The sequence below is a fragment of the Loxodonta africana genome, chromosome 6, assembly GCF_030014295.1.
Source record: "Loxodonta africana isolate mLoxAfr1 chromosome 6, mLoxAfr1.hap2, whole genome shotgun sequence".
NCBI lineage: Eukaryota > Metazoa > Chordata > Mammalia > Proboscidea > Elephantidae > Loxodonta > Loxodonta africana.
The window spans coordinates 68,864,330-68,886,891 of NC_087347.1; the positions used below are offsets into that span (position 1 = coordinate 68,864,330).

Genomic DNA, 22,562 nt, shown 5'->3' on the forward strand with positions numbered 1-22,562 from the left:
GCATCTCCTCATATATTGCCATATCAATGGTAACGTGTGTCACCTTGAACTCAGTACTGATTTCCCTCAAACTTCCTGTGTTCCCCACCTCAAGGAACTTCATCACCCTTACTCAAACCATTGAAGCCTCAATGTTATCTTCCATAGAGATGGTAGGGCACATACCTCCTCCTATGTTCCCAGGATAAAAAATTCTTTTGTGGAACAGCAGTAACTTAAAAATGATTGGTAACAAAACTCTCTTTAGGTGTATAGCCTCAGACTTGTTTCTCTCACCACCCCTCTGCAGCTGTCTTTCTCTTCATCTCTCTCACTGCATGTTCCTTTTCTTCTTGTCCACTGTGACCTCTTCCTTAGCTACTTGAGATTCCCTAGGAGAAGTTAGACGGGGGCTATGGTTGTCTCAGAGTTGGGAGAGACAGTTGCGCCTACTGCTCAGTGCTGGTTCAGGACCACAGACAATAGTATATGACCCTCTCTCAGCAAAACAAAACAGACCCAACCATTTATTATTTTTGTGTGTGTGTGGCTAGTTCAAGCCTGTAGATTATACCTCTAAAACCTCACTAAAGTTGGATTCCTTCTCTTCGTGCTCATTGACATTGCTGTGATTCAGACTTTATCCCAAGGGAGAGACAGAAAACCACTTTGTTCTTTTGGAAGATAACTTTGATGGATGTGTTTGTTATTTTCTGGCCTCCTTTGAACCAGTCTCTTCCCATTCAAGGCAGTCAGTCTCTCTAAATCTAATCTGATGTGGGAGGTAACAGTACCTATCCCACAGGGTTGTTTTAAAGTATATGATGAAATAATGCAAGTGAAAGTGTGGAGCTGGGTGCCTGACACACAGTAAACTCCTAGTAAATGTCAGCTTATCATCATCATCATTCCCATCATCATCTTTGAAAAACGAGTTTAAAAGGTCTAAGGTGCTCCTGATTTCTCTAAACAGAGTCAGTTGCTGGCTTTTCTATGGTATTTTCAACATTCTGTACTTGGACATTTTATCTTATCTGTTTCTAGTTTTTTTAGACTGTGAGATCCTCAAAGTCAATGACTATTTGAATTCATTTTTATATCCTGGCGTATGTTGTTGTTGTCATCGTTAGGTGCCATAAAGTCAATTCTGACTAATAGTGACCCTATAGGACAGAGTAGAAGTGCCCCATAGGGTTTCCTATGCTGTAATCTTTACAGGAACAGATCGCCAGGTCTTTCACCCTGAAGAGTGGCTGGTGGGTTCAAACCACCAACTTTTTAGTTAGCAGCTGAGCACTTTAACCGTTAGGGCTCCTTCGTCTGCTGCATAAAAAAAAAAAAAAAGGAAGTAATAAATAAATACCTGCTGGAAAAGTGCACTGGATGAATTTGTATCCATTTTTTGGTTGCTATTTTTTTGTAACTGGAATTCTCAAAAATCGATCAATATAATATACATAAGAACAAACCAAAAAAGAAAAATCACATGATTAAAAGATGTAAGAATTGAAAAATAAAATAACATGATGTTGTGCCTAGAAAATCCAAAATACTCTATAGATAAGGTATTAATAATTTAACTTAGCAAGATTGATAGATACAAGTTCAACAGACAAAAAATACTTAAAGCTCTATATGCCAATTAAAAACATTAGAAATAAAATAATTTACAACAACATGAATTTTTAGAACACTTAAGCACAAAAGTGACAAATTATGTATAGAGGCTTCTACATAAAAGCCTGTGAAACTTTGCTGACAAATTTTTTAAATGCCTAAATAAATTAAGGGGAGTGTTTATAGATTGAAGGTGTCCCTGGGTTGCACAAACAGGTAAATGCTTGGCTATTCACCAAAAGGTTGGTGGTTTGAACCTACCCAGAGGCTCTTAGGAAAAAAGGCGTGGTGATTTGCTTCTGAAGGGTCACAACCATGAAAACTCTTCACGGTCCTACTCTACAACACATGGGGTCACCATGAATTGGAATCAGCTGGACAGCAAACTAGTTGTGGTGATAATGGGCTGAATGATTCACTTTTGTAAAGTTGTCAATACCCCTCCCCCCGAAATCTGATCTGTAGATTCAATGCAATCCCAATCAAAATCTCAGCAGTGTGTGTGTGCATATGTGTGTGAATTACAAGTCGAGTCAAAAATTTATATGGAAATGCCAAGGGCCAAGAAGAAGGACAAAGTTGGAGAATTTACATCGGAGGATATCGTATTTAAGTCAGTATAGTACTAGTATGAGAATAGACACATAGTTCAATGGAATAGATTAGAGAGTCCAGAAACAGATTAGCACATATATTGACACCAAGATCTTGGCTACTAACTGAAAGGTCGACAGTTTGAACCCACCAGCAGCTCCGTGAAAGAAAAGGCTCAATGATCAGCTCTTGCAAAGATGACAGCCTAGGAAACCCTAGTGGACAGTTCTGCTCTGTCTCTGTAAGTCGGAATTGACTCAATGGCTCCTAACAACAACAGATTAATGACAAAGACGGTACTGCAGAGTGCTGGGAGAAGTTTATTTTTTTTTCCCAAACTGTACTGGGTCAATTAGATATCCATTAAAAAATGAAACAAAACAAAACGAAAAAACTTGACTCTTAGCTTATACTATACATGAAAATCAGATGGATTATTAATCTAAATGGGAAAGTTAAAATAATAAAGCTTCTAGGAAAAACATAGAAGAATATCTTCATGAGCTAGGAAGAGGAAAAAAATTTCTTAAACAAGACCAAAAAGTTTGTTGTTAGCTGCCATCGAGTCATGGTGACCCCATGTATAACAGAATGAAACGATGACCATCCCTGCACCATCTTCTCAATTGTTGGTATGCTCAAATCCATTGTTTTGGCCACTGTGCATTTTGAGTGCCTTCAAAAAAAAAAAAAATTTTTTTTTTTTTCCAACCTAGGGGACTCATCTTCTAGCACTATTATATTGGACAATATTGTGTTGTATCCATAGGGTTTTCATTGGCTACTTTTTGGAGGCAGGTCTCCAGGCCTTTTTTTTTAAAGTCTGTCTTAGTCTGGAAACTTCGCCAAAACCTGTTCACCATGGGTGACCCTGGTGGTATTTGAAATACCGGTGGAATAGCTTCCAGTATCTAGCAACATCCAAGCCACCACAGTATGATAAAATATCGATATATTGAACTATATCAAAATGAGGAATGTCTGACTTGAAAGACACCACAGTAAAAGAATGAAAAAAACAAGCCACAGAGTGGGAAAGATATCTGTAATGTATATATCTGGTTAAGGGCTCTTATCCAGAATGTAGAAGAAACATTTAAAAATCAACTTTAACCAGACTGAGTCCAGTACAACTAGATGATGCTTGGCTACCACCACTGACAGCTCTGACAGGAATCATAGTCGAGGGTCCTGGACAGAGTTGGAGAAAAATGTAGAACAAAATTCTAACTGAAAAAGAAAGACCGGACTTACTGGCCTGACAGAGACTGGAGAAACCCTGAAAGTGTGGCCCCTGGATACCCTTTCGGCTCAGTGATGAAGTCACTCCTGAGGTTCACCCTTCAGCTGAAGATTGAACAGACCCACAAAAAAAAGATGAGACTAAAGGTGCGTACAAGCCCAGGGGCAAGGACTAGAACACAGGAGGGAACAGAAAAGCTGGTAATAGGGAACCCAAGGTTGAAAGGGGTGACTGTTGACATGTTGTGGTGTTGTTAGCCAATGTCATAAAATAGTATGTGTTCTGACTGTTTAGTGAGAAACCAGTTTTTCCCTAAACCTTCATCAATTAAAAAAAGAGAGAAAAAAGAAAAAAAAATCAGTTTTAAAAAGTCAGCAACCCAATGGGAAAATGGGCAAAAGTTCTAAACAGACACCTCATGAAAGAGAATATTCAAATAGAAAATAAATATATGAAAAGTTGCTCAGTCTTATTATCCGTAGGGAAACTATATAATTTGTTGTCTATATTGGAATATTTTTGAGAGTGACAAGGCATGCTGTTGATTTTGCCAGAAAAACAGACTTAAGCCAGGATGTCACTCTGGTCATCAGGGAAATTCACATTACATTCACAATGAAATACCACCACATATCTACCAGAATTGCTAAAATTTAAAAAAAAAAAAACTTACAATATCAAATATTGGTGGTGATGTGAAGCAACTGAACCTCTCATATGCTGTTGTTGGGGGACAAGTTGGTACAGCCAGTTTTGAAAACGTTTTAGCTGTATCTGCTAAAGCTGAATATGTGCATATCCCAGCAATTCTATTCCTAGGTATATGTGCAACAAAAATACATACGTAAGAGTACTAAATATGTACAAGAATATTGATAATTGCATTATTTATGTAGCTCCAGACTGGAAACAACCCAAATGTGTACTGAAAGTAAATGAATAAACAGTATTGTATCCACAAGGTGGAATAAAATTTCTTCTATGAAACTGAACAAAACTAATAAATGTTGAAAACATAATATTATGCAAAAGAAACTGGACACAGAAAAATACACATTGTATGATTCCATTTATATAAAGTTAAAAGCAAGCAAACTAGTATATGGTGTTAGAAGTCAGTATAGTGATTGTCTTTTGGGAGGAGGGGAGGAGCATGGAAGTGGCTTCTGGGTTGATGATAATGTTCTACTTCTTGATCTGAGTGATGACTACATAGCTTCGTTTACTTTGTGAAAATTCATTGAGCTGTATGCTTATGATTTTCACAGTTTTCTACGTGGATGTTACTCTGCAAAAAATAGTAAAAAAGAGACACTAACATATTGGTGTCAAAAATACAAGACATTTGGAAAATTAATTTCTCAAAAAGGAAAACCAGTAAAGGAAAGATAACCAATATAAAATTTAGGTTTGTAAATTAACTTCCAATTTCAAAATTTTTTTAAATGTAGCTCTTAACTTCTACAATGAGCATTTTAAAATATCTTTTTATCTTAATAATCATGTCCAAAACATTGATATATTTGTTTCTCTTATAGTATGGGGATGACAGGTTGACCTTTCTCACTGGTAATCAAGATCGTATTAACCCACTGACATCCCTCCTGTTTTAGCAGATCCTATCTAACTGTTCAAATATGGACCATTGTTTATAATACTAAGTGGAGCTTCTTATAGAATCATATTTGATACTGATAATTATACTTTCACATTAGATGAAAGTTTACAGAGCAAATTAGTTTCTCCTTAAACAATTAATACAAATATTGTTTTGTGGCATTGGTTGCCAACCCTGGGATGTGACAACACTCTTCCCGTCTGGACCTTGGTTCCCCATTTTCATTCATCCAACTTCCTGTCCCCTCCTGCCTTCTCATCCTGGCCCCTGGGCTGGTGTGCCCATTTAGTCTCGTGTACATGGTTGAGCTACATATATTATTGTTTGTTTTATGAGCCTGTCTAATCTTTGGCTGAAGGGTGAGCTTCAGGAGTGACTTCAGTACTGAGTTAAAAGGCTGTCTGGGGTATACTTTCATATTTTAAATCTGTCATCTCCTAACAATCTGTTAGGTTACAGAAAGAAGATCTTTAGAACATCTGTTTACATTTATCTCATCATTTGCAATTTCTATTTTTTGTATGTGATTTTACAATGTACACAATACATTAGTAACAGTATAACCATGGAATATTAAAAATGTATACACATATGGTAGCATTATAGGCTTAAACATTTTTACCAGCAGGTGTACCCATTCAAAGAAAAATGCAGATTACAGGCTTAATTAGGATGTTTAAAATACTCAGAACAGAAAGAGTGACCGGAATTCTTGTCAGCTGGTGTGATTGTCACTGAGTTAGGTTTAAATCCAGCTCTCTATGGCTGCAGAGATTGGAAGAGGTAGTGTTGGTTGGGGCATTTTGGTTGACTCATATTTGGTTAGGGTTTGATTTCCTTGGGACGTTCATTGTGACATTTTAAATGAAGCGGTGAGTGTATATGTTAAAAAATCAGATTACAATGTGTCTTTCAAAAGTTATTTGAAGATATCTTTCATGAAGAGTGGTAAGCTATAAATCAGATATGGGTAGTTAATATTTAATTTCAGTTATCTTCTTTCTTACGTCTAGGCTGACCAGATATCCGGTTTTCACATAAGATCTGTTCTCTGCGTTCCTATTTGGAATAGCAACCACCAAATAATTGGTAAGACATTATCTAAATAGTTTGTTTCTTTTATGAATAATATAAATTTGCTTCAAAATGTACCCACATCTGTTTAAGGGTATCGTCCTTTTTACGTTCACGACTCATTAATATATGTCTCATACACTTGTATGATCTCTTATGTGCAGACTTAATCAATATTAGTCAGAACAACCAACAAGTATTTATTAAGCTAAAGAACTAATACATTTTGAACTTGGAGAGAATCTCAGAAATAAACCAATAGAACTCGCTTATTTTACCTTGTGGAACCTGAGGCTCAGAGAGAGAGAGAAAGTGATGTGACTTGTCCATGATGACAAAGTGAGTTAGTAGCAGGGCCAGAACTGGAACTGGGGCCTCCTAACTCCTAGTGCAAACATCCCTCACTATGTCTACATACTTACATGTGTGCTTTTACTCCTGGAGTAAATGCAAAGGAGGAAAGAACATGCACTATTGCACATATAGTGAACACACATCTTTCTGCCTGGACAGTTCTCAAATAGGCCAGGCTTTCCCCAAGGTAAGGGAGCAGTGGGCCAAAGCAGCTTCCGGTTTTTCTCCCCCTCCCTGCCTGCTTCCCTCTCCTCGAAAACTCAGTCAGGAAAATATCAAACCTAAGAAAGAAGCCTAGGCAAGAAAAGTTTGGTGATTAAAGGAGAGAAATCGTGAAGGATGGAGACATTAGTAAAAAATTATTGAAACACAATGAAAATGTGTTTTTTTTCTAAGAAACATAGATAATTAATGCATTTGGTAACCAATGCATTTATTTACTCCTCTTTGCATCCCCTAAGAGCGCCTGTTAGACTCTAAGATAGCACTACTTACCAGAGGGTTTAGTGTTCTGTAAGTGTTGCTGGGAAACCCTGGTGGCATAGTGGTTAAGTGCTACAGCTGCTAACCAAAAGGTCGGCAGTTTGAATCTACCAGGCGCTCCTTGGGAACTCTACGGGGCAGTTCTACTCTGTCCTGTAGGGTTGCTATGAGTTGGAATCGACTCGACTGCAGTGGGTTTGGTTTTTTTGGTTTAAGTGTTTCTGAGACCTGAATTCTGAAAGGATTTTTTACCATCAGTTTGCATACTTTGCAGAAAAATACTGGTTATTATTGAACAGAAAGAATATTCTAAGATTTGGGAAGTTGAGTCCTTAGTACAAATCATTGGATTACATCATGTATTGTTTTAAAAATATTTATGTTTAAAGAGAAGACAAAGTCCCATAAGAAACATGATACATCATGTGTTGTCTCAACAGCAATCTCACATACCATCCTTCATTTCAATCCAGACAGTAAACAGCTGTTGTTGCTTCCAAATTAGAACTGTACTTTGCCTGTTCCATGTTAAAAAATTTGAGTTTCACTTATAAATGTCTTCTAGCATATGATGACTTACCTCTCCGGTGGGAAGTTGTGCATTTCAAAAAGTGCAAGCGTGCTGTAGAATTACAGCCCTTTTCTGGTTTTGTACTAAATGGGGACGGAGGGTAATTGTTTTCAAGATTGTTGAGTTTTTCTCATTGACTTGTGGATTTTAATAGTCGTGCTCTAAAAATCTGGTATAATGCTGGAAATGAACTTTAGAAAAAAGAAGTACATGTAAATTAAGTTTGTTAGAACTGTATGTACCCCATGGGTTGCAGGCAACAGGACTAACCTTACTTTGAAAGTTAACTGTATAGAATCAGCTTCTGTTGGTTGTAATAATTCCTCACACTTCTTGAGTGTTTATTCCCCATGGAGCAATATGCTAAATGCTTTACAGGCGTTCAAACATTATCTACGTTAATCTTCATAAAACCCTCTGAGATAGTTAACATTTTAATCTCCATTTTACGCATGAGAAACTTGAGTGCTAAAAAAGGTAACTTGCTAGAGGTAACACAGTTGATGGTAGAGTTAAAATTTGAAACCAACAGTCAAACTCCATAGCCTGTTTTCTTAATCACTCTGCCATACTGTCTTACTCAAGCATTGTGCTCAGAGAATTGTATATATATATATATGCCAGTATTCCGTTATTTTATGCATATATATACATGTTGTTGTTGTTAATTGCCATCAAGTAGGCTTTAACTCATGGTGAACTATGTGAAACAGAATGAAACATTGCCCAGTCCTGTGCCATCCTCACAATCATTGGTATGTTTGAACTCATTGTTGCACCGTGTCATACACATATATTCAGTTATATATATCTTTTAGTTATATATTCAATATATATTCAATTCAATTTTAGTTATATATTCAATATTTGTTCAGTCATGTAGATTCAGTTTCGTATCTATAACTGATGTGAGTGTATATACATATTTGTGTATATATGTATATATAGACACACACATGTATATATACAAAGTTATTTCGGAGATATAGTGCATAGCCATCTTGAAAATCATTTTCAGGAATCCCATTGATTTCTGGTAGAATGCCAGACTTTAGTCAGTCCACAGTCTTTGAAGATTGACTGTACGCTTCACATTTACTCTCACAGAGTCAGCAGGCACTAGAGAGACCAGAATATAAACTGAATGTCTGCAATTACTTAAAAGAGTCATAGAGTCAGTTGTGGCTTGCTATATTATACAGTACTAAAAATGACCACGTACCCCAAACTTTTCCCACAGGGGTGGCTCAAGTGTTAAATAGATTGGATGGGAAACCTTTTGATGATGCAGATCAGCGACTTTTTGAGGTAAGAAAATAAAACCGAGGGTTATAGCTGAGTTATCAGTAGTCTCCTGATTGCAGGTTGGGCAAATTTGTAAGCATAAATAATTATTAATCCATTACTATTATGCTTAAATGTTGTAATAAAATTTAAAGAAAGATTTAAAGAATATATGAACACTTAGTTTTTTTTTTTTTTAGGTAAGATTTGATTTTTTTTTTTTTCACTAATCAAAATTCTTTTTAATCATTGATTATTTTTATCCTAATTTTATTACAGAATTAAATCCTGCCCATTGGTCTGGTCTTGGTTTTTTTGGGCTTTGGTCTTCAGAGTGTTACTCTTATCCTTGTCTTGTTTGCATGTGTTTAAAGCTGTGAGGCCCCTAACCAGCTCAGCCAGGTCACCTTTCTTTTGTTCACAAGCTTCCATTTACTATAGTTTGCCCTCTAGAGGGAGAGATAACAGGCATCTCTTCTGAGGTACCTCTGGGTGGGTTTGAACCACCAGCCTTTAGGTTAGTAGACCAGTGTTTAACCATTTGCACCACCCAGAGACTTATCAAGCCTGGAGTGAGCTTCCTTATAGACCTTATACCACTAGCCAACAAGAAAACCCCTTCTCATTTTTTTAGTCAAGAATACCTCACAGCTTTCTTTATTCCAAAAAACCAAACCTATTGCCATCGAGTCTATTCCGACTAAAGCTGTAATCTTTACAGAAGCTGACTACCACATCTTTCTCCCTTTGAGGGGCTGGTGGGCTTGAACTGCTGACCTTTTGACCTTTTAGTTAGCAGCCGAGCTCTTAACCACTGAGCCACCAGGGCTCGAGCTTCTTATTAGATGCTTCTAAATCAGTCCTCCTTCCCCTTAACATTTTACCTTATGGTTACTTTTATGTGGTTTCTTTACCGGCAATATTTTATAGTCTAGCAACGGAAAGAGGTTGCTTTTGGGCAAGTAGAATGGACTCATTAAATCAGTTCACAATCTAAATAAATTAAGAACATATTTAAAGGAGTTATTAAGTATATTTTTCAGTGCATGAAATAGTTTCTTCATAATAACATTAAATTAATCATTTTTCTCATGCTCAATGTGAACTATAAGGTTGTTACTTGACAATAGTAATTAAAAATTTTAATGTGCATATTTTCCCCAGGCCCACCTCTCTACAATAAAATTATATTTTCAGACCTATCCCTGATGACTGCTTACTTTCATATTGGATTTTACCAATGAGGTATTAGGATTTCTAATTAGTGAGCTTTCTCTTTCACAGGCTTTTGTCATCTTTTGTGGCCTTGGCATCAACAACACAATTATGTATGATCAAGTGAAGAAGTCCTGGGCTAAGCAGTCTGTGGCTCTTGATGTAAGTGTGGTATTTATGTCAGACTCCTATGCTAAAAAGCCCCTTGTTATGGGCTTCATTTTATAATTTTTAATGATCTTTTTTTTAATTATCTACTTCTTGTTTCTTAATTTTTGTATTATGGATTCAAATTTGATGAAAGCTAGAGACTCATTCTAGGGAAAAAATGCACATATGTACACAATTTTGCATAAATTTCAGTGAGTTTAGAGATTCCTTGAAGCCCATTCATGTATATCTCATGGTTAGATATAGATTTTAAAGCTTAAGTTTTATTAAATAGTAGTGATCCAAAAATAATTTGTCACGATTAAAATGTATTATGAACATAGATTTGAATATGGGTGAGTATTTTGGAAATTCACAATGTTTCTTACCACAGGAGAAAGCCTCACTATGAAGATGAGACTCAGAGTGCTGGGAGCTGCTCCTGTCATTATCCAGCCACCCCCACCCCACGCACACCCCGCTGAGAACTCTGACATGTTTCCCTTCATGGCATCTCCTCTCAGATGCACTAAGTTCTCAAAGAACTGTTCTTGTTTTCCTCAATTCCAGATGCTTGCTTGATCCAAGACCTTGTTTTTTCCAACTTCTTCTCGGTAGCTATTACCAAAGATTTTTTTTTTATATGTCTATGAAATATTTAGTAAGTAGAGCAGATAAAATGTCACTGTCATGATAACAATATATAGAACAGTATGATATAATAAATGCACGATCTTCAAAATACTCCATTAGCCAAGCTAGATATTGGATATTGGTAGAAAGAGTAAATCAAGGGGAAATATAAATAGGCAAGTCAAGGGTACCTGCAGTAATCTGAATTGAGATTTAAAAGACATAAAATTATACTTATCTGTTTACATACTTTTTTTCTCCTAACTAGATGGTAAGCTCTCGAAGCACAGTGATTTTTATCTTTTTCATACGAAGTTATTCCCAGTGCCTAGCAAGGTGCTTAACACCAAGGATGCATTCATGGAATGGTTTTTGGAAGGAGGGAAGGAGAGAGGGAGAAAAGGAAGGTGAAAGAACAGAGAGGAGGGATATTTTTGCTCTCCTTTTAAGATAGGGCTGTTATATGTAACATCTTTACAGTAAAGACTATAAAACACTATATTTTTTTTATAGGATGAATTAATAAATGGGTGAACTGTAAACATAGAACCAACAGACAAGAATCCCTTGTATATCATTAAAGTTTGCGTGCAGAACTATTTTCAAATCCTGGCTGTCACCTCCCTCAACTGTGAGAACTAAATGAGATGATACATGTGAATATTTTAATAATCAATCAATAAAACTATAGCAATAATAATAACCAGTATATTATTATCCATAGTCATATTTTCATTACTGACAAATTACCATGGATTAGGAAAAAGAGCAAAGGATAGGAATTTGAAACATCGAATGTTGAGTCATTCCTCCTTAACAATTATCAAATTCTGATCTCCAGTCTCCTCACCCTCAACTACAGAAAGAAGGACACACCATATACAAGTCCCATCTTAAACTTTACTTCATATTAAGATATGGTCATGGTATAATTAACACACTAACTCTCACACACACATATTCTTACTCCTTATCTACTTCCTGGAGGAGCTTCATCATGTTGAGAAGGGAGAATAATTAGGATGAAGCATGGATAGCATAGAAGATTTGATACTCTCACTAGTATCACCTCCTAATTTCTACCCTGCCCCAGGGTACCACAGTCACCATGTCCTAGAAAATGCTAACATACCCTACTATCTTTAGCCACCTTCTCCTCTTCATGAACTTGTGTTCATAGTGAACACTCTCTTGTTTGTGAAACTCAGATCCTCCTCTCCTTAGAGACAAAAATTATTACTGATACTGCTCAGTTTCCAGGCCAACTCTGAGTCTTGTGCCAGTCTCACTTTCAGAAGTTTAAGGTGTTTACTTGTACATTCAGTATGCTTTATTTTGTCCCGGTGTCAAAAGTGTCAAGTCTGGTGTCGCCATCTTGGTTTTGTCTTCCCCTGCCCACCCAACTGTGTACCAGATTCTCGACTGTAATGATCACGTAGCATTTACCCCACTTCCCAGCTCAGGAATCTATATGCAAGACTATCTAGAAGGACTTCTTATCTCAGGGCTTTATGAAGATAAAATGATTTGTTGAGACCTACTAAACCTAAACTCTGGAATGAGATGTACATACACTGTACTGTACATTAACTTCTGAATGAATAAACCTATTTTAAATTGATGTATTTATAAACATTATAAATGGATGTGAATAAGTGTAATATTTATGCAAATATTTCTATTAAAAGTACACAGTCATATATATGTTTTTGTAACCAGCATAGTACCATAAATGATTTGAGCTACTTTATAAGAATATAAATAATCTAGCAAAAAAAAAATGACGGTGAAACCTGTGAGAGCTGAAACTCAATGGTACTTTGTTGTTTTTCCAGGTCTTGCAAATTTTCCACCTTTGACAGGGTGCAGTCTTACCACTTTTCTATCACTCTCTATTAGTGGAAAATATTTGAGTTTTCTTTCTCTGACAGGTTTCTGCCATACACAAGTTCTGGCTTTCTCAGGTTTTACTGTAATAATAATAATAATAACAGAGCCAAGGGAGAGAGAAAGCCAGGGGAAACAGAACCACAAGTGTACTATCCTGACACCATCTTCACCTCTCCTCCCGAAGGACCTGGGGTAACCCTTTTTGCCTTTTTCACCATGGCAAAGGAAAGATTACTCATAACCACAACAATGAACTCAACATACCATTGATTGTTAAAATGGCGCAGGACCAGGCAGTGTTTTATTCTGTTATACTTAAGGTCACCATGAGTCAGAGCTGACTCGATGGCAACTAACAACAACAGCAACAAGGGAAGACTCTTCACTTGAGTCTTGTAAGGTTTCTCTTCTACTTGTGTTGTCTCATTTTTGCTTATTTTCTTCAAATTTTATCCCACCTAATCTTGCCCCAATAAAAGCTGTGTCTAAACGTAGTTTTCTCACGTCCAGAATCGTATGTATAGTCCCTTGCAGTATCTTTTCCTCAAGGACAAGAGTGGGGGCAAATAATTCATCCCACAGCCCCCAGTTACAAAAACCCTTCTGTCCCCAGAAAGAGAGCAGGCTTGGAGAGTTTATGTGAATACATTCCTTCTTACAAATTCAGGGCACTCTTGAGAGACAGCACAATTCTATTCTCTTCTGTCTTTAAAAAAAATTCTTTTCTTAGTGCAACCACTGGATGTAAATATTCTCCAGATAAATTATCTGGGAAGACCAGCCCCCACCAACGGTGCTAAGTACAGCCTATTTGAAATACTCAGAGCTCACTGGAGGTGCTCTTTTTATGCAGGCCTCTGTTCGCATCAATATCCCCTGCAGAAGGAGGCTTTGCCTAAACAAAAAGCCGTGTATGGGGAAGAGTTAAAGAGCTGTCTTTAGCATTAGTCTCATCAGTCTACCTTGGTTTAGTCAGTCACTGGTAACCTTAGGCATGTTATTTAATCTCAGTCTCAGTTTTTTCACATGCTAACTGGGTATAATAAATGGCTTATACCTTTCTGAAAGGGTGTTTTACAGTTAAAGTAATGCAGGTAAGGTATTTATTGTTGTTAGATACCGTCGAGTTCATTTTCAACTATATAGTGACCCCAAGTGACAGAGTAGGACTGCTCCATAGGGTTTCCTAGGCTGTAATCTTTATGAAAGCAGATCACCAGGTCTTTCTCTTGGAGAGTAGTTGGGTGAGTTCAAACCACCAACCTTTTGGGCAGCAGCCGAGAGTGGCAATCACTTGCACCACCCAGGCAGTTGTTATTAACTACAGCACTTGCTGTACTTACTCTGTGTGAGTTCTGTCTGCTCAGCCCAGAATTTGCTATAAGACTGTGCTGTTTGGGGAGCTAGGAAATGGAGCAGTGTTTGTATTCTAGGGCTGCTATGACAAAGTACCACAAAGGGATGGCTTTAAACAACAGAAATGTATTCTGTCACACTTCTGGAGGCTAGGAGTCTGAATTCAGAGTGTCAGTAGGGCCATGCTCTCCCCGAAGTCTCTGGGGGAAGGTTCTTTCATGTCTCTCTCGGTTTCTGGTAGCCCCCAGGCATTCCTTTACTTTCGGATGTATCTTCACATGGTCCTCTACCCTTTCTGTCTGTATCTCTGTATCTCTTCTCTTATACAAGGAGTCACTGAGATTGAATTAGAACCACCCTATTCCATCATGGGAAACCCTGGTGGTGTAGTGGTTAAGTGATACGGCTGCCAACCAAAGGGCCGGCAGTTCAAATCCACCAGCTGCTCCTTGGAAACTCTGTGGGGCAGTTCTATTCTGTCCTATAGGGTTGCTATGAGTCGGAATCGACACGTTGGCAACAGGTTTTTTTTTTTTTTTTTGGACTCCATCGTGTTAGTGAGCTGATCTTAACATAATCAAAGACCCTATTTCCAAACAAGGTCACACTCATGTTCACAAGTACCAGGGGTTAGGACTTCAGTGTATTTTTTGTGGGGGCACAATTCAATCCATAGCGCAGGTGTAACTTTTTGTCCCTTTTTTCGGGAATATCACTTCCATTTGAAGTTTGAGCTGAAAACAGATGGCCCATTTCCTAATCCTATGACACATCCTGTGCAGCACCACTGAACACCCAGCAACATGGCAGCCACAGCTGTTCAGGGCATTGCTGCTCACTCAGTGCATGTCTGTGTGACCCTGTATGTTTCTGCAGAAAAATCCAGGGCATGGAAATACATTTCCCATGTCGAAAACAAGTTTGTTTTTTCTTTTAAGCTGTACATCTTTAAGCACAAGGTTTCAAAAAAAAAAAAAATTTGGAGTAAGAAGACCTCTTGTTCCTTCCCTGTTGCCACGTTTTGGCAACTTCAGCTAATTTTAGCCATAATGGTGAAAAATAGAAATATAAACACATAAATATTTTCTGCTTTTCTGCGCTTTAAAACATGATGTGACTAATACATTATCTGGATTTTGTTTAACAATTGAATTATCAACTCCATTATTTAGATGACTGCTTCTCTTAATTTAGCTATACAAGTCTGTTGTTAAACTCCTTTTTCCCAAATATGTAAAATTAATACTCTAAGCTCTTAGAGAGCAGAGAAGTTCTTAAAGCTGAATAATGCCACAAAGAGAGTAACTTACTATCATTTGTTAAAAATTTTAATGTTATGATCCTGATATCCATTCTCCATGAGCCGCCAAGGGCTTCAAAAAAGCTATGCTGAGATATGTTGACATTTGCTGAGAGTAAAGATCTTAAGGTAAAAGGGGGGAAAACTTTACCTAAAAGCCCAGGGTACAAAGAAAATACAACATGAATGTAGATTTAGAATATTATTTCCTCGTTTAGAACATCAAGAACTGCCCTTTGGCTTCTCTCGTAGTTACTGCAAAGGAAGCCTTACCTAACACTGATGAAAAATATTCTAAGAGATATAAATCTGTGTATTAAGGGACTCCTTGTTCAGCTTTATGATCGGAAGAGGGAAGAAATGAGGGTGCAAGAGGGGATGAGAAAAGGGCATATGCAATTAAGAGCCAAGTCCCATTTATTCTCCCTTCAAATGCCTCTCCCCTTCATTTTTTCTTTTCTAATTCCCACAGCAGGCATCCTACTTAAGGTCTTCATTACCTCTGATTGGACAATTGCAATAACCTTCTACCTATTCTTTTCTAAACCATATTTTCCATTGTATCACTCACCTTAAATTACTCCCCAAACCTATCAAAGGACAAACCTCTTAGCCATTAGGGCCTTTGGAAATCTCATACCAAACTACCTTCCTACTCCTGGGTCTCGTTTCTCTTCTTGGAATATTCTGTGCTACTTACAAATTCAACTATTTCGTAGTCTACAAATCAGGCACCTGCCACTCTGCTATCCAGCCTTTAACATCCCTTCCACTTTTGTTATTTTCTGTTCCGATTATGCTATCTCCCGTCAAAATTGTCCCATCATCCAAAGCTCAAATGAAATGTAATCTTCTCTGTAAAGCTTCAGATTCCATGGTTATCTGTTCTTCTTTTGAGAATTATTACCTTTGTCCTATATTGTAGTTAGTTCTAAGTGTATTTTCTTTCTCTGCTAGATCTTGAAGGGTACTATCATGTCTTATCTATCTTTGTATCTTCTCAGCTTTTACATATAATAGGTACTCAGTGAGCATGTATTGAATAAACGAATGCATGCAGCCACAAGTAATCATTTTTGTCTCCCATGGCAACATTCTGAAAGGAGAAAGCTTGAGTTGTGACAATGAAACTGGCAGTCACTTTAACTGGCAGTCCTGCTGGCCACAGGCTGGCATAGCCACCTCTCTTCTCCCATCCCTCATTATAACCCATGATTACACAGATTTTTGTCATTGTTTTTGTTGTCAGGGGGACCTCTTCCCAGATACGTGTCTTCTGGGGTATTTCCTTAGGTGAGGATTAAGGGGCCAATGCTGCTTCCTGAAGATAAGGGAGAAGGATAAGCAACAGAGATGATTCTCCCAGCAGGAATCTCCTAAACCCCAAGGAGAGAATTTTAACTGGGCGAGTGAAAGGATTCAGGCTAAATGTCATTTCATTGTGTTTCACTCTTCCTTTAAACCTATTCTGCTGAATTAATCTTTCCTTTTCCTGGAGGACTCTTTGTTACATTCCTTAGCTCTTCCAACACACTCAGGTGTTAAATAATCTCAGTTTCTCCCCTAGCCCAGGGTTAGAAGCCTGTTATGAGGAGAGGGTTACAGTGCGTTTCTTTACTCTTCTCCACTTTACCCCCTCCCCCAAACAAGGGCAGGGGGTAAAAGGGAGGTAGTATAAAAGAGCAAAGCCTTACATGACTGGTGTGTCCTAACCTGGTTTCAGGGTTTTATGTGTCAGAGGCCAACATTCTCTCTCTCTCCCTCACCCCTCGCCCCCACACTCTCTCTTTTTTTAGTTAATAGACTTAATTTTTTAGAGCAAAGGAGACCTTGTGGCGCAATGGTTAAGCTCTCGACTGCTAACCGAAAGGTCAGCAGTTCAAACCTACCCAGCAGCTCTGTGGCAGACAAGACCTGGTGATCTACTCCCATAAAGACTACAGCCTAGAAAACCCTATGGAGCATTTCTACTCTGTCACAAGGGGTCACTGTGCATAGAATCGACTGGACAGCACCTAACAACAACAACAGCAACATTTTTTAGAGAAGGAGCTGTTGGGTGGCAAAAATGGTTAAGTGCTTGACTCTGCAGAAAGACTGGAGTTTGAGCCCACCCAGAGGCACCTCGAAAGATAGGCCTGCGATCTGCTCCCGAAGTGACAGCCTTGAAAACGCTTTCTTTTTTTATCATGAGTTGCTTTCTTGAACTCTTCGGAGAACTCCTAGGGCTGGGGACCTGCCGTTAACAGTTCCTTGATATGGGTTCTCCTTTCCTGACTGACAGCTTAGAATTTACTCTCTTGGTCCCTGGTTTCCAGTGCCCCATCTAGACCTTTGCTCTGTGGCTCTGTGAGGGTTATCTCACTCCTCCAGAAAGTTCTCTTGGTCAGGGTTCTGTTAAAGATGACACAAGTCTGTTTACCTTTCATGGGTCTGGTTGGCCCATGGGAAAACTCACCTGTCTTTACCCGCCAGGTGGCACAAACGCAAGGTTTCTCTCAAAGAAGCTATCTTTCCTTCTGCCCACGGGGCATTATGGATATTCATAAACCTTTAGATTTTTTATGTATAAATCAGGTACCACTCTCTGTTCCCACACCACAAAAAAGAAAAAAAAAACATTGCTGTTGAGTCAATTCCAACTCATGTTGACTGTGTAGGGCAGGAACAGGCTGCTACATCTTTCTTCCATGAGGCAGCTGGTTCGAACTGCCAACCTTTCGGTTAGCACATGAGCACTTAACCACTGCACCACGAAGGGAAATACATGTTAGTTCCTCCAAGTAGTTTTCTGACAGGAACCTTCAAGAACTTCCAGGAAATTCCAGCTAAGAAATTCAACCTAAGAAATGCTCAATGTAGGGCTCTCTCATGAGCTGTTACCCTTTTCTTATACAGTGCAGAGATAGGCAGTGAATACCTTTGCTTGGAGGTAGCAGAGTTAGTTTGGGGCATCTTCTTTCTAAGTCATGCCTAGATGGTCTAGCATCTCCCTTTAGAATGTAGTACTTATTAGTCTCAACTATAAACTCAAACAGAAAGAGTCCCGTTTAAACATCCTGTAATGTACCAAAAGCATTTTTCCAGACCAAGCTACTATCATCCCATGATCCATTGATTGTCCAAATAATAAATGTCGGCTCTTGGAACACCCATGTTCATTTGCAGGTACAATGGCTACAGAGCCAAATACAACATACCAGCGAATACAGAATGTTCTCATTTGTAAATTCTTCTTTACCGAACACATGCTAGATTATGTTAACACTTCCCTTGGAGAAAGGAGGAAAAGGAAACCCAAATGAATTACTTCCCTGAAATGGTTATGTGGTAATTAGCTCCCTGTTGTAGTCACTACTATATCTTAAGTTTCTATAAAACGATACAAAACTTTGGAAGTTGCTCTCTGAAAAAGCAAGACTCTTATTGAGCTGGTTTATTAATTATGAGCAAATGTGGCTTTTAAAACGGCCTTAAGAGAATAATCATACCAACTCTATTCAATTTCTTTTTTGAATAGCACAGTAAAGATCGACAAAACAGACAGTGTGAGCTTCAACTTTTCACTTTCATTCTTGTTGCCAAATAAAGTTCTAACAGTGACATACTGATTAGGTTTTAGGATATTTCAGCACAGCCCACACAGTAAAATCAACTGGGGGAACTTTTAAAACATATTGGTGCCTGGGCCCTTTCTCAGATAAATTGAATCAGAATTTCTAGAAGTAAGACCTGGGCATATATGTTTATTGAAAGCTCTCCTGGTGTTTCTGATGCACAGTGAAGGCTGAGAACTGTTTGTACAGAGCAATCAATCTGTGAGATAATTTTTCCAGTCTTCTTTTTTTTTTAAGGCAAACATAGTGTTGGATATTAGCACTTCGTTTATAGATATTTTTCATTATTTGTAATTACATTGAATAAGTCATATTGAAGACAGTAGATAAAGTGGATTGGGGCTAAAGAGTGCCATTTACTCCCTGCTTTTAAAAAAAAAATTTTTTTTTTTTTTTTTAAATACCCATTCACTCTTTGACCCCTTTTAATGTCATCCATCCCTACCTCTTTTGAGGAATCATCAGAAGGTCTGCAGTGAATGCCTATATTCAGTTCTCATCCTCAGTCCTTAACTTCTATTATTTCTTCATGCTGTTGACTATTTACTCCTATTATTGAACAGAAAATAACCAGTCCATGATGGTAATTAGCCTGTAAGTAACCAGTTTATTTCATGACCATAGGAGAGACCAGGATCTAGAGCAAGGATGGATGAACCTTAAAAAACAACAAGGCAGCAATTTTAGGTTTCATTACACTACTTATATGTGATTTACTAGAATTTTATAAATGTCTATAATATATTCTTTTTTTTTCTTTTGGTAAAAGGAGAGATAATTTCTATTCCAGTACTTAGAACAATACCTCACACTTGCCAAAAAAGACAAACCAGTTGCTCTCGAGTTGATTCCAACTCATGGAGTCCCCATGTGTGTCAGAGTAGAGTTGTGTTAGTTTTTCAGAAGCAGATCATCAAGTCTTTCTTCTGAGGCACCTCTGGGTGAACTCAAACCACCAACATTTCTGTTTACAGCTGAGCTGTTTGTACCACCCAGGAGCCCAACCTGACATATGCTAGGTACTTAATAAATATTTGTTGAATGATGAACTTAATTTGGCTAATTGGTGTCTGAAGCATTTTGTGACTTGCTAACATTTGAGCAGCCATTTTTGCATGTTTGGGACATGGTCTTATGAAATACTTGTGAAAACTCAGGTCACTCTCTTGCCTAAACCCTGAAAACCTCAATGGTTTCCATTGACCATAATAAAATCCCTGATTGGCCTACAACATTCTGGATGATCTGGCCTCTGCCCAGCTCAACCACCTCATCTCAAGTCTCTCTCTCTTGCTTCACTCACATTGCCCTTAAATCCCTTTAGGTTTACTTTTCCTTCTTCCCAAAATGCTTTTTCTCTGCTCCTTTTTATTTTCCAGGTCTCAGATTAAATACCTGTCCTCAGAGAGCTTTTCCCTGTCCAGTTTTCCTGCTGTCTCCCCAACACACCCCCATTGTCTCCCTCAGCATTTTGCTAGTTGATTTTGTAGCATTTATATAGGGTTGCTATGAGTCAGAATCAAATTGACAGCACTGGGTTTTTTGGTATCCCAACTTTTATGTTTGCCTGTTTAATGTCTGTCTCCATTATTGAAATGGAAGTTCCATAAAAACAGAAACCATGTATCTGGCACAGTTGAAGTCCTCAGTAGACATTGATTGATTGAATGAATGGCTTATGACCTAGACACCTAAAACTGGCTTGATGCTATGCCCTGACTTTCCTCCTCAAATCTAATCTGACTTTATGGCCACCAACCCTAGCCCAGACAGACTGGATAGTGACCACCTTGTTAGTCTTACTTTTGGACTTCCCTACCCTCAAGTCACCCTGTGGCACTTCAGTTAGGCGATGCCCCAAACTAGGCCTGCTTCTCCTTAACTCCCTGTACTCCAGAGAGAGATCTTAGCAAAGCCACGCTGCTTCCAATGTAAAGTTCTCCATGCTGTTTACGAGTAACCAATGTAATTAATCGATGTTTCTCCCTCCCAAACCATCAGCCATGGTAGCCCAGTTGATTTCGAAAAACCATGGAGGCAAGGAGTGGTGTGCAGAAAATAATCATATATAAATATGCAGTAATGAGCCGTTCAGAAGTATGGCTTTAAGTGAAGTCAGACTATTCATGGTTTCAGATAAATCAATTATAGATTTGAAAAAGCATTGGACGTATTATAGTTGTTTTAGAAACAGCAATAACCAATCCAAGTTGCTGAATTAGTCCAAAAGAATGCCATGTTCTTCTTTGTTCTTATTAACAAACAAGAAAAGCAAGTAAGCAAAGAATTCATTAGAAAAGCATTTGTGAAACATTAATACATTTAATAACCTACATGATTAAGAAAAACAGCCTCACTTTAAAGTAAATTGTGGGAAATAATGCAATTGTGGGAAAGGAACACTTATTTTGAAACAGTTATAAATTATAGCCCAGTGTATATATGCATGGAGGCATATTGAATTACACTAAGAATTAATCATAAAAACCTTTTTTAATTTAAGTGTTAATGGTTGAGATCCTTTATAAGAGTTTTACTGAAAGCTTAGAAAAATTGGGAGAATTATTATCACATGCAACTTTTTCAAAAGAAATATGCTGTTTCTTTCACTCTAAGGACATTAAAATGTTTGAAATTATAACTAAGCGGTTTCTGAAAGTTAGGTAACAGAAATAATCCAATCACAATCCTTCACATACAATAATTTTTTCCTCTAGGTATCAGAATATGTTAAGTCAAACAAATAGTATTTAATGACCATATATTATATGCAAGGTCATGTGGTAGGTGCGTTATATTCCCACCTATTTGGAGATCCTGCCTACCCAACACAACTCTTTGAAACAGAAGGGAACCAGGAACTAAGCAAAGGTCAAATAAACACTACAGAATTCATATACTAGAGTTCATACATTGGACTCTTTTACTTTGATTTTAAACACAATTCTAGCAAACCTTGTTGTGTGATTGCATAACACATCATGGTAATCATTAGGGGTCATCATCAAATATTTCTGGTTCTCTTCTTCTGGCCCCTAGTAGAATTACACTTCCCCACTACCTTGAATTTAGGTGGAACCATGTGACTTGCTTGGGCCAGTGAAATGTGAGTGGGAAAATTCAGATATGTTCCTTTTTCTACTGATGAGAAAAATTGACACTCAGAGAGGTTAAGTGATTCACTCAAGGTTACAGGATAAGTTTACAGGATTACGAACACAAGCAGCCTGACACCAAAGCTGCTATGCTCAATGTCCAAGCTATACTGCCTCCTAATGTTGGCATACTAACTGGTGACAAGTTAAGAAAACAAAATTTTACTAAATGAAAGGAAATGGCCAGCCCTAAAAATTTCCATAGATAGTCTCCACAAAACAATTAATCCACATATACGAATGAAGTACTACCACTTATCCCTTTGGATGGAGAGACAATGAGGTCATACTACAAACCAGTGACAATTCAGGGAATGAATTCTGATTTCTGTGCTCAGAAAATGTGGTAGAGTTGACTTATATGATGACATGATTTTTAACAGGATCTTGACCAAATGACTCTCATATGTCAAAGGTTACTAAACCTTG

The 22,562-nt window shown here is 37.8% G+C and overlaps 1 protein-coding gene across 1 annotated transcript in view; it reads left to right on the forward strand.

The window, feature by feature from the left end:
* PDE11A (phosphodiesterase 11A) overlaps window positions 1-22,562 on the forward strand; it is a 453,992-nt gene that overhangs the window by 259,519 nt on the left and 171,911 nt on the right. The window contains exons 7-9 of the mRNA XM_003405971.4: window positions 6,065-6,140; window positions 8,774-8,841; window positions 10,102-10,194. Of these exons, the coding sequence (XP_003406019.1) occupies window positions 6,065-6,140; window positions 8,774-8,841; window positions 10,102-10,194 (237 nt within the window). The remainder of the gene's footprint in view (window positions 1-6,064; window positions 6,141-8,773; window positions 8,842-10,101; window positions 10,195-22,562) is intronic.